This window comes from Aedes albopictus, chromosome 2 (assembly GCF_035046485.1).
Source record: "Aedes albopictus strain Foshan chromosome 2, AalbF5, whole genome shotgun sequence".
Lineage (NCBI taxonomy): Eukaryota > Metazoa > Arthropoda > Insecta > Diptera > Culicidae > Aedes > Aedes albopictus.
The window spans coordinates 511,901,485-511,919,159 of record NC_085137.1 but is presented as its reverse complement, the minus strand read 5'-3'; the positions used below and the strand labels follow the sequence as shown (position 1 = coordinate 511,919,159).

General features: G+C 39.0%; 1 protein-coding gene across 3 annotated transcripts in view; it reads right to left on the bottom strand.

Annotated features, from left to right (window-relative positions):
- LOC109404745 (fibrillin-3) overlaps positions 1-17,675 on the bottom strand; it is a 375,815-nt gene that overhangs the window by 141,953 nt on the left and 216,187 nt on the right. For all 3 annotated transcript variants that reach the window (XM_062854530.1, XM_062854531.1, XM_029870275.2), the window contains exon 6: positions 11,724-11,849. In XM_062854530.1, the coding sequence (XP_062710514.1) occupies positions 11,724-11,849 (126 nt within the window). The remainder of the gene's footprint in view (positions 1-11,723; positions 11,850-17,675) is intronic.

The window sequence follows — 17,675 nt, the reverse complement described above, 5'->3', positions numbered from 1 at the left end:
CAGCGCCTAAATGTATTCTATTCTATTCTACTTTATTGAACTGGTTGCCTTTGTACTTCATTCACTCTTCTACCCTGTTCATGGTAGAATGATGAGCACGATGATGCTGTTCCTATTCCAGGCCGATTGCGGGTCCATTATGAGTTGCGGTTCGCCGATATCCAAATTCCGGGTAAGTTAAAGCTATTTGCTCCGAAGAGGGTCAGGTGCCAGCTGCTCTCGGGGGGAAGAGCAACTGACGAAAAATTGCAAGTGCCGGGGCTGGGTTCGAACCTATGACCATCCGCTTTTGAAGCGAACGTGTGGACCACTGCGCCACGGGCCCCGACTGCGGGGATTGATCCTGGAGTTTCTTCGTGGTTTCCTCTTGGAAATGCTTCGGGGACTCCTCCTCGGAGATCCCTCCGAAAAATCCTTTGAGAATTTCGACTGGATTTTCTTCTAAAATTCCTCCTGGGAATCCTTCGGAGATTCCTCCTGGAAATCCTAATTAGATATCTGAAGGAATCCCCATGGGAATTTCGAAAAAAAAATCCAATGAAAATTCCAAAGGAATCCCCACGGAAGTTTCAAAGAAACCAAAACGGGCATTCTTAAGGAATCCTTACGGAAATTCCTCATAAATTTTGAAAGGAATCTCCTGTTGATAGCCTTAGAAATTCGCCGGGAAATCAAGCACCTTCAAGAGAATTGGGAGGAATTCTTCAAAGATATTTGAGATAATCCTACAAGAGTTCTGATGCAATCACTAAGGATTTCCAGCAGGTTTCAAAGGAATCTAAGCAGAAATCTTGAGGAATTCCTATAGGATCCTCTGGAAAAATCATCCTGGGCGAATCTCTGCAAGAATTAATTGCAAAAATGCTGGAGAAAACTCTGAGCGGATTCCCTGTATCCCTGTAATCTCTGGAATAATCCTTCAATAAAATCCTGAAGAAATACATATTTGGATCCGCTTGAATCCGAAATTTTCCAAAATACCAGTTTGGTGCAGGCATTTCACTTCCATTATCTTTATAGATTCTCAAGTTTCTTCCTTATCCCTTCTAAGATGTTAGGTTTTTCGCAACACGATGGCGTAGGATTCAGCGTGCCTGTTTGGGTCTTATTGACCCCAACATCCTACTAGGGTTAAATATGTAATGGACTGGCTTGCAACTTTCACACCAGAACACAGTAAAGTTGAGTTACAAAAAAAATGCTCCTTTTCTGTTGTCCAATCATTTTTTGAAGGATTTATATGTTTGAACAAATAGTATATCAAACTTTTACTTTAGCTACTGATAAATAAGATAGCTTAAAGCTATACGTCCAATAAGCATGAAACAAAGCTCAGTCCGTCACGCAGACCCAAAACCAGATAGTCCTTAGAAAAGAAACGGAAAAATCTGCCCGCGAAGCAGAAAAGGGCCAACAGCGCCGCCGCTCTTCCTCTCTAATGAGAACAAACAAGTTTAATTACGACAAAGAATGGAATTTATCTTTTCCTAGGAGAGCATCTCATCATCATCATCATCACCATCGTCATCTTCATCCGAGGTGTGTGGTTCGCGTTTCCCAGGCACGATCCTTATCTACTGCCTTACATTGTATCATGACGAGACCGTGAGCTGTGGGTGATGCCTTGTTAGGGTCGGCGAAAGAAGTAGATTCCCGAGTGAGAAGAAGTAACAGATCTACATTGCTAATGTTTTCCTTCACCACCACTCATAAAAACACATTCCAAGCAATACAAAATTTTCGAAATGCTCGAGAAACAGAATCGTTAGTAAATACAAATGTTAAGATATACGTCGCGGGGTCTCCAGTTGACCTAGTGGTTAAGGCTACGGATCGCCAATCCAGAGACGGCGGGTTCGATTCCCATTCAGGTCGGGAAAATTTTCTCGACTCTCTGGACATAGTGTATCATTGTACTTGCCTCACAATATACAAATTTATGCAATGGCAGGCAAAGAAAGCCCTTCAATTAATAACTGTGGAAGTTCTCAATGATCACTAAGTTGAAACGAGGCAGGCCTAGTCCCAGGACGTCAAGCCATAAAGAAGAAAAAAGAAGAAGATATACGTCGCAAAAAGGTTTTTAAGATGTTTCTGAAACTCATTTGCGTGGACTTTGGTAATAAATATAAGCAAACAAATCTTACTGAATCTTGTTGAATCTTATAATATAGAAAAATAAATTGACGGTTCCTAATCATTTCCAACTGTTCGAGTTCTGCAACCATCAGCGACACCCCCAGTGTACGAATAATATGAATAACTTTTTCCACCAGGCAAGCCACCCAGTACCACTACTGGAACAATTTCAACACTATTAGCACCGCTAAAGTTTCATTTTATCTCCGTTAGTCCACCAGCCACACCAGAACCACAATAAAAAGAAAAATCCTGACCTTCACCGTTTTAGCGACCACAGCAGCAGCAGCAGCATCGCGCTGGAGTAAGTGGAGCTCTGTGGAGGTCTGTTTTTGTGTATTTCCGCTAAAAGTCACTTTTCATCATTATCATAATACAAGCTCAGCAGGCAACCGAACTTTGCACCAGCCAACCGGGAAACTGCTGCTTCCTAGCAGTTTTCAACAGCAACAACACTGCGAAAGGCTGTGTGTAACTAAATAGTGTTCCGAATGAATGGGTGCCGCTGATGGCCGGCCTGTTAACCCCATAATGTGCGCCGAGGAAAACTTCGGTGCTTTCAGCGTGAGTCTTGAAATGAGTGGCAATGCAGAGGGGCGGGTGTAGCTAGTCGGCGGGTCTTTTGCTAAAGGTTTGCTGCAGGGTGTGTGTGTACTCTAGAGTTGTGCTATGATAGAAGTTCTGATTTTGTTGCTGTATTCAATGCAACGTGATGCTTACACCCTACGAACTTTGGTAGAAACTGACCTGACGGGTCTTTGGCGTTTGCAGTCTTCGAAGAAACAGTACATTGTATTATGAAGCGAATGGCGACGGGTGATGAGACCTGTTTGACTGAATTCCATGTCAAAAGGGACAACAAAAGGTTGAAAATGTGAAGCAGATTAATTGCAGGACATACCTATGTCAAGAATTATAGGTTGTAAAGGAGATTTTACCAAAAGTTGATAGAGCATAAAAATTCTTGTATTTCACAAGTTTCATATACAAGGTTTTTACAGGGCCCAAATTGCCACAGTCGTACAGTAGTGGGTATTTAGCATGACCATGCTGAGGGTGACGGGTTCAATTCCCAATCAATCCAGAATCTTTCGTAACGGAAATTTCATTGACTTCCTTGGGCATAGAGCACCTTCGTACCTGCCAAACGATATACACATGCACAATTAACACTAGCAGAGAAACAGGCTTTGTCCCAGTTGGAACGTTACACCAAAAACGCTACTAGCTGTCTCTGGGAAACTATGTCCAGTGTACTGCGTTTTTTGACGATTCAAGATCCTGGCCAAGCCCAAGTCTCAAGTCAATTTTTCAATGTTTTTTGCCTCATAATCTTTCCTTGGGTGAAAATACACAGAACAAAACTAAGACGACTCAAATAGGAACTTCCGTTCGTAAGTTATGTACTGTCGCACGTATGCCACTGTATTTTTATACACTGGAACCTCTTTTTATGCACATGACTGGATAAATTAAAAATGTGCATAAATAAAAAAAATATATAAAAAGAGGGAAATTTGTGCAAAAATTAAGTTTGGGTTTTAATGAAGGAATAGTTCGCTAGATCAGGTCATGCTCCGGGGCATTTGAGATGGGACTAAGGGGGTTTCCAGATAGTTCCCAGAGAATCCAAAAATGGGAGTTCCAAGGGGCTGCAGGGGTTGTTTTAGGGGTTTTCAGGAGCCTAATGACTTTCTGTCAGATTTTGAGATTACGGGGAATTGAGGGACATTTCAATAGGGGGGTTTCACAGACGTTACAAGAGGCTTAAAAGGTAATTTGGGGGATCTCAAGAGCCTTTAAAGGGAGTAACAAGTGGTTTCAGAGGCGTTTCAAGGCATTTCAGAGTCATTTCAGACAGTTTCATGGGCGTTTGAAGGGGTTTTCATGTGAGTTTCAGGGGGTTTCTGAAAACTATTAAAGGCGTCCAAAGGCATTTCAGAGGAATTTTAAAATGTTTATGATGATTTCAAGAGCGTTTCAATGAGATTACGAAGGTTTTAGGGGCGCTTCTAGGCATTTCAGGTCAGAACCGTATCAACCAGGGCCGTATCAGCCAGGGCCGTATTCAAGAACACCTTTTAACTCAAAGGGGATATCAAAAGATATTATGATGGGGTCTCTGAAAATCCTCTGAAGCTTCCTAAAATGCCTAAAAGACCCTTGAAAACTCCCAAAAACGTACCTGCAACGCGTTGCAACGCCTCCAAAGCCCATCGAAAATTCTCTGGAACACAATGCTTTTGAAAACCACCTGAGACCCCCGAAAACCCTCCTGAGATCTCCTGCTTCCCCGCTGCAACCCCTTGGGACCCACGAAATGCCCTGCAACCTCTCTTCCTCCCCTCTATAAACAGTCTCTTGGCCACCTGTTGCAATAGTTATATGTATTGGTTCTGAGTAGATTTTTCTCATTTTATGCAGAGTATAAAAAGGTGTATGAATTAAAAGTGCATAAACATAACATGCATAAAAAGTGGTTTTAGTGTACATAACTAAATTAGAGTATTCACAATATCATTGAACTGTTAGCAGCAACACTTTTTGACAGTTTTGACCCGCTTGAGGTTGTATGTAAAAAAGAGTGAAAATGCTTTTTTTTGTCATTGAACATACAACTAATCCAGTCGATACGATAGTTTCAGTCTTTATCCTTCGATTTTCTTTAGTATTTTTTTCTGGTCTCCTGAAACTACTTCAGTAATTCCTTCAGCGATTAGCTTGAGCTTGAGCTTGAGCTTGATTGACCGCCCGCAGTTGCAACTCCAGTATCGCCAGATCAGCTACACTCACACAAGGAACCAATGAGACAGCTGCTTGGGACTAACAGGCATCTTCAGTGTGTGAGCGTTGGTGGTCTTGTATTTTTAGACGACAATGGCGCCTGCTGCGTCAGGTTGCAGATCAATGGGGAAGGGGAGGGAAGTGATGATTGCAATCGCTTGCCCACATCAGGCCGATGAATCCTCTGCGCCTGCACAAGGTCATGCGGATGTTGGTGTGTTGGTGGGAATTGTTTATTTTTGGCACATGGATCATGCATTGGTGCAAGGGTGCCAGGCGTAAAGCAATAGATTGTGTGAAGATTACTGTGAAGCGGCGTGGGAACTTCAGTAATTCCTTCAGCGATTACTCGAGAAATTCCCACGGAAGTTCCCACAGGCATTCCTCCTCAAGTTCCGACACAAATTCCATCACAGTTAAATTCGTGACTTTACCAGACTATGCTTTCGAAAATTCAACGAGAAACTCTTTAAAACTGTTTCATGGGTTCTTACTGGATTTTTTCTGGGTTCCTCAGGGTATTTTTTTTAGGAGTGTTTCAAGGAATACCTTGGGAATTCATTTTGGTATATCTCCAAGAGTTCCTACAGGCGTTTTTTAAGATTTTTTAAAGGTTTTTGGCAATTCAATCAGGTGTTTTTAGAGTTTCTCTAGTGTTTTCAGTGTTCTACACATATTTCCAATTGGGTTCAGTCAAAAATTTAATCAGGCGTCCTTCAATGAATATTCAGGGGATTCTCCCGGTATTTCTTTAGAAGTACTTATCTCCTCCAAGAATGTATTCTGGTGTTCCTATGAAAAGCATCAGCGGTTTAAGATATGTTTTCCTCTGGGATTTCCAGGTATTCCTTCAAGGGTTTGTAGGGATCCAGAAGCTTATTCATAAACATCTTCAGGGGTCTTTCAATGGATTCCTTTATGAGTTCTTGTATGGTTCCTTCAGGAAATCCTCCCATGAGCTCCCTCAAGAATTCTAGTTTATCTAGGATTTCTTTTAGATAATTTTCCTTCAAGAGTTCTCTATGGATGTCTCCAATGATTTTTTTGGAAAGCAGTAGAGGAGAAATTCCTGTGAATGCACTGAAATTACTTATGATTTCCTCTGCCGAGTCTGTCGAAAACTCTTTCTAGAACTTCCCCAGAGATTCCCCAGAGATTCCGTAAATGATTTATTTAGGAATTACACTACAGATCTTTAAAAATTTCTTCAAGGATTCCTTCAAGAATTTCTCTAAAGATTTCATCAAAATTATTTGCAGAAAAAAAATAACTGATTTACGGAGGTATTCTTGGATAAATTCAATAGAGACCCTACGGAAAAACACGAAAAATTTCTAAAGAACTTCTTGAATAAATGCTAGCAGAAGGTGATAAATTTGCTGAAGCAATTCTAGGAAAAATTTTAGTTAAAAAGCTCTTGACGCAGTTTTTTGCAGAAACCATACGAATCATTTAGGAGGCATTCTAGAAGATATTTCCGAAGGAATAATTGGAGAATTCCCCATGACGAAGAGAACAAACCTGCCGATGATACTCTACGTCAAATGAATTTCTGTCTGACCCTCATAGACTCGAAAACTACTTAACCATACATACATTTATTTGTTCAACATCACATTTAAGACAAGACATAATCAACAATAGTACGCCACAATACTCGGTTTGTGGCTACCGCTCTCCATCCTCAGTCGCCCCCAATGCTCGCCAGGTCACGCTCTCTGCACTCCACGCCTTCTTGTGCCAACCGGATCAGTTACAAACACCAGCTTTGCAGGGTTGTTGTTCGGCATTCTTGCAACATGCCCTGCCCACCGTATCCTTCCGGCTTTTGTCACCTTCTGGATGCTGGGTTCGCCGTAAAGTGCAGCGAGCTCGTGGTTCATCCTTCTCCGCCACACACCGTTCTCCTGTACGCCGCCGAAGATCGTCCTTAGCACCCGTCGCTCGAAAACTCCGAGTGCTTGCAGGTCCTCCTCAAGCATGGTCCATGTCTCGTGCCCGTAGACGACCACCGGTCTTATTAGAGTTTTGTACATGGTACATTTGGTGCGTGGGTGAATCTTTTTCGACCGCAGTTTCTTCTGGAGCCCGTAGTAGGCCCGAACCGAACGGGGAACGGGGGCTCCCATACACATGAAATTGAGGGCGACTTCTCTATGAAGCTGAAAGTCAAAAAACACAGTAGACAGGCAGTACGACGTTCGCCGGGACATTTAGTATTTTGATATATGCCAGAAGAAGTCCTAGGAACAAAATCTGCAGTAATCTCTAAAATGTTATTGACTGCATCTTGAAATAAAAAAAATACTTAATTAAAGGAAAAACGTTTCAAAAAAATCATAGAGAATATTGGAATAAATTTAAATGTAAAATGTGGAAATTCATTCAAATATTCCTTATTTCTTTCGTGACGGACCATAAAAGAATGATTATCTCAAATTTTCTCTTATAAACTTAACGTCCACTAGAATAAAACTTTCTTTACTTCGGCTACTTTATCCACCTACCTATGCACTGGGTCAAATTAGGACCAGCACAATTGTGCTGGTCCGTCCTCAAGCCGGTCGATGTTCTCTAAGTTATTGCTAAAAATTTCCTACTTTTAGGCGTTTTATGGTACAGAAGATTTATTGTAATTATTAAATCACTGCAAAGTGTTTAGACGTATATTTTTAAATCTAGGAACACGAGATCAGCTTGACAGGGTTTTCAAGTCATAGAAGTGAATAAGAAGAAGATAATAAGAACAGCAAATCCCTGTTCCAATCGTATTCATGATTTCGATAATATGGAGTAATATTATTTACCCAAGTATTCAAAGTTCTTTAAAACACTTGTACAAGCTGATATCGTGTTGCTTGAGTTGAAATTATACGTCTAAGTTCTAACAAACTAACACTTTGTAGTGATTTAATAATTAAAATCAATCTTCTATACCATAAAACGCCTAAGAATAGGCAATTTCCGATGGAACTTGGACCGCCTTGGGGACGGAACAGCACAATTGTGCTGGTCCCACTTTAACCGCCTCGAAATATTGTGCTTTTCAACAAAGCACCACATTTTCTTCACCGTTTTGCAGAACTACTCTTTTTCTATCGATTTCTATTCCTGCATACCTGGGTTAAACGATTATTTATAAAAATACGACAGATAAAATTTTTTTTCAACTTCTAGGGTTATTGTTTACTTTATGTTTAACTTATTGTGGCGTTTTTTATAAACAATTCCAATCAAAGCTGAGGCTCAGAAATACAAGTAAGAGTAATAACTCGATCATAAAAATTATTTACATCACATATTTTGAGGAAAAAACAATTGATAAAAATGTGTAAAACCAATGCCGAAAAACAGCACGATTGTTCTGGTTCGTCCCGAAAGGGTTATAAAGTGTCTTCAAAAATTACTTCTGAAGTTCTTACGGAGATGCCTGAAGAAGTCCCTATAATAATTCTCAAGGAATTAATAAAGGCATTTCCCCACAAACACATTCATTATTTTTCAGGAATTGAATCTAGAATTCTTCCAAGAATTTCTTAAGACATAATTTTCGTTGTTGATTCCTCCAAGAATTCCTTTTTATATTTCTCCAGAACCATTCAATGATTCACTCCGGAATTAAATCAATGAGTATCCCAGGATTTCTTCAAAGAGTTTCTTATCTGATATTGCTGTGTGCGTTCAAGATGCAAACGATGCCCAAATACGCTTCAAACACGTTAACACAATAGACGGATTTCGCGCCAACTCGAACAAATGTTGGCAAAACGCTCTCAGATTACAATGAAACTTTCTGGGTGTTTAGACCTTGACTAGATAAGCCACTTTGCATACTTAGTTTCTTCAAAATTTATCTAGACTATCTTTTGAAAAGGGCTAAACTTTTTTTACCGATTTTTTTCAAATGTGTTCAATTAAAAAATGACTACTCCTACAAAAAAGTGTTGTATGGGTGATTGTCACTAAATACGTCAAGTCTAAAGAAAAAAATATTGAAAAAATTCCAAACTGAGCCCTATACTGAAAAAAATCGTTTTTAAAAATTCAATATCGTTTTATAAAAAAACTTCGATTTCGATGAAATTTTGTCTCCAGATAGGTAAATATGTTCCCAACCAACCGTCCACTTGGGCACTTCTAAGGAAAAAAAGTTTTTCTGACAAAAACTTTTTCATGTCCAAATGATTTTTTTCAGTGTCTTTTGTTATCAAAAACTAAACCAGTGAAGGTCGTAATCATCTCAGAATCCAATGGAACACAATTTGTTAGGAGATTGTGTCTCATTTATTCAAGGAGATTTTGTCTTATTCATTCAATCAATTCATTTTTTATATTTAAATAAATACTTTATTACAAATGGTTTCTCTTAGGAAATGGCGAATTTCGTCCTAAATCGTATTCGGAGTTAGCAGCTCCCTCTCAGATTACAATGAAACTTTCTGAATATGTAAACCTTGACTAGATAAGCCACTTGTAAAACTACTGTTTTTTGATGATTAACTTGGGCTTGTTAGGGGAATGTCTGTAACTAAAAAGAAAATCGTGTTAAGTACTGTTCCTTTGAATTCCCCTAAGAAGTTGCATCCTTTGACAGTTACGTATTTCGACCTCAACTGTAAGGTCGTCTTCAGTGTTTTTGTGAGTCGAGTCAAGTGCAAGACACTGAAGACGACCTTACAGTTGAGGTCGAAATACGTATCTGTCAAAGGATGCTAATTCTTAGTGGAATTCAAAGGAACAGTACTTAACACGATTTTCTTTTTACTTACTGTTTTTTGATATTTACTAGTGTTGAAACCATTTTTTTTTGCATTTGCAGTTAATTCACAGCATCCTTACGCAACAAAAACATCTACAAACATGCGCTAAAGATTCAAAATTGGTCAAGCGGCTGAAAAGTTATCAGGCCTTAAAGTTAAATTTGTTTGTAAAAAAAATGGAAACGCATGAGTTGCGCGACTTTGGAAAAATTTAATTCTACAATTCAATTTAGTAAGTAAGTCATAAGAAAGATTGATAATCGATTGTAAATTGAAAAGGCACTTAAAGTGAAATCAACTTTTTATAACTTTATTATTTTTGACACAAACTCGAAGTTTTATCTTCTTTTCATTTGAATCCAAAAGAGCTTACGAGTTCCAAGTTTCAACAACTTTTGGAAAATAAGCCGCAGTCTACTGATTATGTATCGTTGCTAGGCCAGCCCCTAAGCCACCATGGAGAAGCTCTTGCATCACCTGAAGCGACTTTGGTCCAGAGCTCTTCGTGCTTACTACCGAAATCGCAGAAACTGAGAGTTTAGCTTCTCACCATACAAAAATTCAGCTCATTACCACAAATCTAGTACTTCACTGATTGCGTCCTATTAGCATCTCTAGGAATCTAGTTTGCTAGTAGAGAATTTTACAAAAAGCAACGTAGGAAACAACGATGATTGTAAGATACGGATTCGTATTTATCAAAATTAGTTAAGAGTTTGTTGAAAGAGTGACCAGAAAGTATAAGCTAATCTCTTGGAACATAAGTCATAGGATCTATTCTGAATCTCTTGTTGGATTTTGATCTTTTCCATGAAACAGTGAAGGAACGTGTATCCTATTTTCTTTTAAACTTTGATCTATTTACTGCAGTTTTTCACATGGAATTACCAAGTTTCCATTGGAGGACTTTTCCAGGACCCCTCATATATGCAGAAACTCACCCCTTCTCAAAGAAGCACGACTATACGACAACAGCTATAACTTTTCCTTTAACTCGCATTGTTGTGCGCACCTTCATTATGGGATTATCTACAATTACATTTCGCTTAACGTGATGCCATTAAGTACTGCTCCTCCTATGCAAGACTAAACCTTTGACTCGTGTCTTCACTGGAATCTACGAACTACGAGCCACTCGCCATGCCGCCCGTACCTTATAAAGAAACTTCCCTTCGTGGAAGCAACAGCCAGCGAGCGCTGCAATGCGAGAATATTCATTAAAGTTTCCGACTGAACTGAGGCACCATAAATGAGCAAAACTACCAACTCACGTATCATTAAATTAAAGACGCTCTGGCAGGTGAGCCTTAGAGCACGGCACCTTCTAGGCAAGAGCGCACTGAGAAACTTGAGAAATAATTTACCTTGCCGTTGCGTTGTTGCAGCGTGCCGTCCCGTAAAGATTTCCGAAAGGTCTCACCAGGGATCGTGGGTGGTAAATAATTTAAATTATAGCATCCTGACTAGGAAACTGCGAACGCAACGAAAGGAACGCTGCCCTCGCCTCCCTAGAACTTCTTTGTGCATTCGCTCTAGTTTCGAGTCTTCTGACGATGATGTTTGGAAGCAACTTCAATTTGATGAACCTGGTGTCTGTCTACTGACTGACACCGGTGTGATGGGTGGTATGGTGATGATGAACTTAATGAAAGAGAATCGAAAGTTTATCTTGATGAGTGAAGCTAAATTTTCCTCTAATCAAGCCGAATCAATCACTTCTCGAAGTTGGTTCGCAAAAACAATGCACGTGCACCCGTTCACGTGTGCTAATGAGAAGACGACCGATGCTCTTCCATTGATTTATTGCCTGTCAATGTGAGGCCAATGACGAAGTTAAACAGCCTCGTTTTGTAGATTCAACACGGTGAGTGTAAGTGGGATTAGTCAGAGTCGGAAATCGCTGAAGCTACGAAATTAGAACCACCACCATCCGCAGGTCTAATCAGTATGATGAAAGCGTTTTGAAAGATCTGAGATTGAACTGGAAGCGATAGGTTACGCCCTGTTACGCCTCAGCTGAAAGGAAGAGAATCTACTCACCGATGCAGGTTCGACCGTCGAGAACGTCAATCTGAAGTCCCGGCTGACAGCTGCACTCGAAGGACCCGGGTTTGTTGGTGCAGGTCTGCTCACAGCCTCCGTTATTTTCGGAACATTCGTTGATGTCTGGAAGGAGAGTGATATTGTGAGGAAATGTAAATTAGATCGAAATGGAATTTGGTGAAGACGAACGAAAGTTTTAATTAAGAATTTATTAGAAGTAAGTGATAATAACAGTGTATGCATAGGCGAAGCTTTAAACGCGCTCCTACTTGTATGCTGAGGCTGCCTGAGTTCGATTTTCGACCGGTCCAGGATATTTGAAAGGAAATTTCATTGAATTTCTTGAGCATAAAATACGACAAAAAACATCAACCTCAATACCACGCAGCGCACCACAGAACTAAACAAATACGGTGACAACCTCATCTGATATTCTGACCAAAGTGTGTCACTTCGGCGAGGAAATGGATGGCGACCGTCGTCGATTGGATCGCACTACTGGACACAGTTAATATTTTTTCCAACTCATGATGGCCCCAAGAGATTGCTATCTACCAGGAATTTGCTTTGTTCCTTTTACTATCTACATAGTTTGTTACGACGACGAAAACGTCCGACCGACCAACAGTGCGGAATGAAAGTGATAGTCCTTGCGTATAGAGGCTATCTTGTCTTGTTGGGTCTCTGCTCCGGCTTCTTTGAAAGAAAGAAACCGTCAGAAAAGGCAACCAAGAACTATAAAACTACCCACACTAGTGCACCAATCTATTGCGGTCAATGTGATTCCAGAAGAGAACTAATTTTCCCTCCCATTTGAAGCTCCATGGGGCGTTGAAAAAACATGACATTCAGCGTTGGGAAAATAAAACGCAAGTACATTGAAATAAGTATTATTTCCTCTGAAGGTGAAATTAAGAGCGATGGAGTGTTATTTTGGCGAGTCTTTCACAGTTTGAAAGAATTGTTTAATTTACGAAAAAACATGGAATGTGGTACTGTTGGCAACCTGATAAAAATCATTGAAAACACAACGGAACGGACGCTTGAATGTAACCAAATAATCCCTTCCAAATGTTTTGATTCCTCGTGTCAATCAGATTTGGTAGCATTGAGAGATTTTCTCAATCCGTTTAAGTCTCGCAAACTTTACAGAGCTTAATCCCAAGTAAAATCTGAACTAATTAGGGTCGTCATTGTGCTTATAATTCTCCCTCCATGGTATGTCATCTTTGAGATGAAATGAGCAATTGAGAAGATTGAACTTTAAGCAACGAAAAATGACAGTTCAACGAATGACCCGTTGACAATCTAAAATTATGAAGAAATTAGAGTCCAAGTCACATTTTCATGACCAATTGATCTTGTAAAGGTTTTGTAAACCATAATAAAACCTTATACCTTTCATTTTGGTTTTATTATAGTTCTAAGAACCTCTGCTAGCTCATTTGACTGATGAATGTTACATGAGTGTGTTGACCTTATGGGAAGAAGATTTTAATCTGGCATTTTTGTGCTTTAGCGTGAATGACTGTCCGTGGAAGTTACATACTGGACACCAGATCAGCTACATTCACACAAAGAGCCAATAAATTCAGCTGCGTGTGACTACCGGGCATCTTAGGTTGTAAGTGTTGGTGATTTTCTATATATCCATAGTTGAGAATGGTGTCTGTTACGTCAGGTTGCAGGTCAATGTGGAGAAGGAGTAGAAAGAGATGATTTAAGTCGGAGTGTAGAATTAGCATTTAAGTTAAAATACACAAAAATAAAAATTAAAAAAAAAATGATTTAAGTCACTTTTGCACGGTGGACCATGAAAGCTTAAAACTCGAAATAAAAGTTTAGTGGACACCCAGAACTAAATACTCAAAATAAAATACTTTGAAACACAATTTTGAGTTCTTCTTCATCTTTCACAATCTTTCAGAAAATTTCACTAGAGATCATTCAAAAATTAATCCAGATATTTCATAAAAATTTTGTACAAAAAATTCTTTAGAAGTCCTTATAAGTATTCCTTCAATAATTCGTACTGAAATTAATGCAGACATGGATTTCTTCATATTGTCTATCCAGGGATTCTTCCCGAAATTCGCTAAGAAAGCTCTCCTGAGATTCCCTCCGATGAGGAATTCCTCATGGGATTGCTTCCGGGATTCCTCATGGGGTTGCTCCACAAAAGAATTCCTTATCCCAGGAATTCCTTCTGTGGATTTTTCAAGAACAACTTCAGGGGTTATTTTAAAAATGTCTCCAAGAACTCTTCTTAGGATGCCTTAAGGAATTCTTCCTGGAATTCTTTCTTAAACTCCTCCTGGAATTAATCCAAGACTTCCTCCAGGAGCTGTTTAGAGATTCCCTTAGGAATTCCTCTTAAGACTGCTTCCGAGATTTCTCTTGGTGTTCCTTCAGGAACTCCTCCAAGTATTCCTTCAGGAACTGCTACAGAGATTCCTCCAGGAGTTCCTCTACGTCCTTTTTTATGAATTCCTCAGGAATTCCAGATTTTAGATATTATAAGAAATTTCAGCAATTTCTTTGGTACTTCCTCCTGGAATTTCTTCAAAAATTCGGCCTGGATATTTTTCAGGAACTTCTTCTTGGATATTTTTCAGGAATTCTTCCCGGAATTCCACTGGAATTCCTCAAGTAATTCCTAAAGAAATTGCTCCAGGAATTCTTTCAGGATTCCTCTGGGAATTCTTGCAGGGACTTCTAAAAAAATCCTAAAGGGATTGATCCAGGAATTCCTCAAAAGATTTCTCTAGGAATTCTTCCAGAAATTCCTCCAGTTATTCCCCTAGCCTAGAGATACCTCAAAGAATTTCTCTAGAGATTCCTCCAGGATTTCTCCCGGGGTTCCACCTGCAAATGCTCCAGTGATTTTTCAAGGAAATCTTCCAGGATTTTTTTCTGAGGAATCCTGATGGAACTTATGCCGGGATTCCTCTAAAAATTCCTCTAGAGATTTCTAAAAGAATTTCTCAAGAGATTCTTCCAGGAATTCCTAAAGGCATATCTCCTGGATTTTCTCCAGGGGTTCCTCCAGGCGATCCTTCAGGAATTCCTCTAGGGATCCTGATGGAATTCCTTTAGCAATGCTTCCAGGCATTCCTCCAAGAGTTCTTCTAGGGATTTCTATAGTGATTCCTCCAGGGATTCCTTCCGGCATTACTCCAGGATTTCATTCAGGAGCTTTTTCAAAAATTCCACCAGGAATTACCCCACGAATTCCAACGGAAATTTCTCCAAGATTCCTACGGAAATTCCTCCAGGAATTCCTTCAGAAATTCCTTCGCGATTGCTCCAGTAATACCTCCAGTAATTCCTTCAGAAATTACTACGGCAATTTCTCCAGGGATTCCTTTGGAAAATCCTCCAGGAAATCCTCCCCATCCAATCCTCCAATTGATCCAGCAATTATTCCATGTCTTCCGCCAGGCAATCCTCCAAGAGTGTCTCCAGGAGTTCTTCCTGAAGTTCCGCCAGGAGTTCCTCGTGGCATTTCTCCAGGATTTCATCCAGGTATTTCTCCAGAAACTTCTTCAGAAATTACATCATGATCACAAAATCACAAAAAAAAACAGGAATTTCTTCAGGAATTCCTCCAGAAATTTTACAGGGTTTCCTCCAGGAATTTATCTAGGACTTTCTCCTCTAGCTATTCCTCCAAAAATTCCACCAGCAATTTTTCCAGGTATTTACCAGGAAATCCTTTAGGGATTTCTCTAAAGGTAGAAGAACCTTTCGGTAGAAGAAGAAGATTTCGCCAGTAATTCTCCAATGATTCCTCTAGAAATACTTTCAAAAATTTCCCTCCTACTGGAATTCCTCTACGAATCTCTCTAAGAATTTCTTCAGAATTCTTTCCATCAGGGATGCCTCCCAGAATCCTTCTAGAGATTCCTTCAGGAATTCATTCAGAAATTCCGTCGGGAATTCTTTCAGGGATAGTTCCACGGAATTTCTCCAAGAATTCTTCTAGGGGTTTCTCCAGCAGTTCTTCCAGGCATTTCTCTTGAGGTTTCATCAGAAATTGCTTTTTCCACGAATTTCTCCAGAATTTTCTGGCAAAAGGTTATTGCAACCATAACAAATTGCAAATGCTCCATAGAAAATCAAAAAGCGATCCATAAAGAATGAACATATGGTCCATGAAAATGTATAATGTTACCCATAAATAATTGAAAACGTTTCATACTTTATAAAAAATGTACCGGTAAAACATAAAATGTACTCATTAAAAGTGAAATTTTGCACCAATAAATAATGCTGAAATGCCTCATAATAAAATACAAATGCTCCTTAGAAAAATGCAAATGCTCCATAAAAAATAAAATTGTACCCATAGAAAATCGAGTATTGCTCCATATAAAAATTAAATTGCACCATAAAAAATTGAAATTGCACCATAGAAAATAGACATATGCTCCATAAGTATTATCAAACTGCATCACATAAAATACAATTTGCTCCATAAATTTAAAATTCTCCACAACTTCAAACATTTGAAAGACTAAAGCAGTGCAATGTAAAGCAATTCAGCCCTGTCGAATTAAATTGTGAGAATATGCTATCTATGGACGGTTTTCAATTTTTCATGGAGCAATTCATATTTTATATGGTGCAGTTTGATAATACTTATGGAGCATATGTCTATTTTCTATGGTGCAATTTCAATTTTTTATGGTGCAGTTTAATTTTTCTATGGAGCAATATTCAATTTTCTATGGATACGTTTTTATTTTTTATGGAGCATTTGCATTTTCCTATGGAGCATTTGTATTTTATTATGGAGCTTATTTTCAGTATTATTTATTGAAGCATAATTTCGTTTTTAATGAGAAAATTTTATGTTTTACCGGTACATTTTTTATAAAGTATGGAACATTTTCAATTATTTATGGGTATCATTGCGCATTTTCATGGAACATTAGGTCATTCTTTATGGAGCGCTTTTTGATTTTCTATGGAGCGTTTCTATTTGTTTATGGGTGCAATAAATAGGCTGCCGAATTTTCTCCAAGAATTCCTCCAGAAATTCCTCAAAAGATTTCTTCAGAAATTTATCTAGGGATTCCTCCCCGAACTCCTGTAGGTCATCCTCCCTGAATTCATCCAAGGATTCCTTCAGGATTTCTTCCAGGGATTGCCCCGGGAATTTATTCATTCATCTAGGAAATTATTCAGGGATTGCTCCTGGCATTTGTTCCGAAAATTCTTTAGAGGTGCTACAAGGAAATCCTCTAGTTATTCCTTCAGAAATTCCTACAAAAATTTCTTTATCGACTTCTCCAGGTATATTTTCCTCCAACAATTCTCCAAGGATTCTGCCAGGAATTTGACCAGAAGTTCCTCCAGATTTTTCTGCAAAGATTTATCTAGGATTTGCATCAGGGATTTCTCCAAAAATTCCTCTAGGGATTCCTGCAGGAATTCTTCCAGAAATTCTTTCAAAGGGTTCCAACAGAAATATTTCTACGAGGTCTTCCAGGAATTTCTCAAGAGATTTCTTCAGATTTTTTCAAGGGATTCCTCCCACAGTATACTCCAGGCAAACCTGCCGGAAACCCTGAAGAGCAAACACTTAACAATATTTTGCAGTATTACTGCTAGGAAATTCAGAGGTTCTTTGGGATACCCATCAACTATCATTAAGATTTCATTTCTCGGCGATTTAAAAAAGAAGTTGTGCATAACATTTCTACTTCTTCAATTCAATTTATATCATATTTCCAACCAAAAATAACAGAATAAACTATTTAAACCATTTTGGACAATAATCTCGTTAAGTATGACAAGTTGAGAAAAGTCTCCAATAACTATCAACTTTAACACATATTATGCAAAAATATGTCTATTATAGATCTATGTTCGTTATTAAGACAGTTGTTTTCAGATTTTTTCCTAATTTCTTTATATAAAGTAATGAAAATTTTCTGGGGGGGC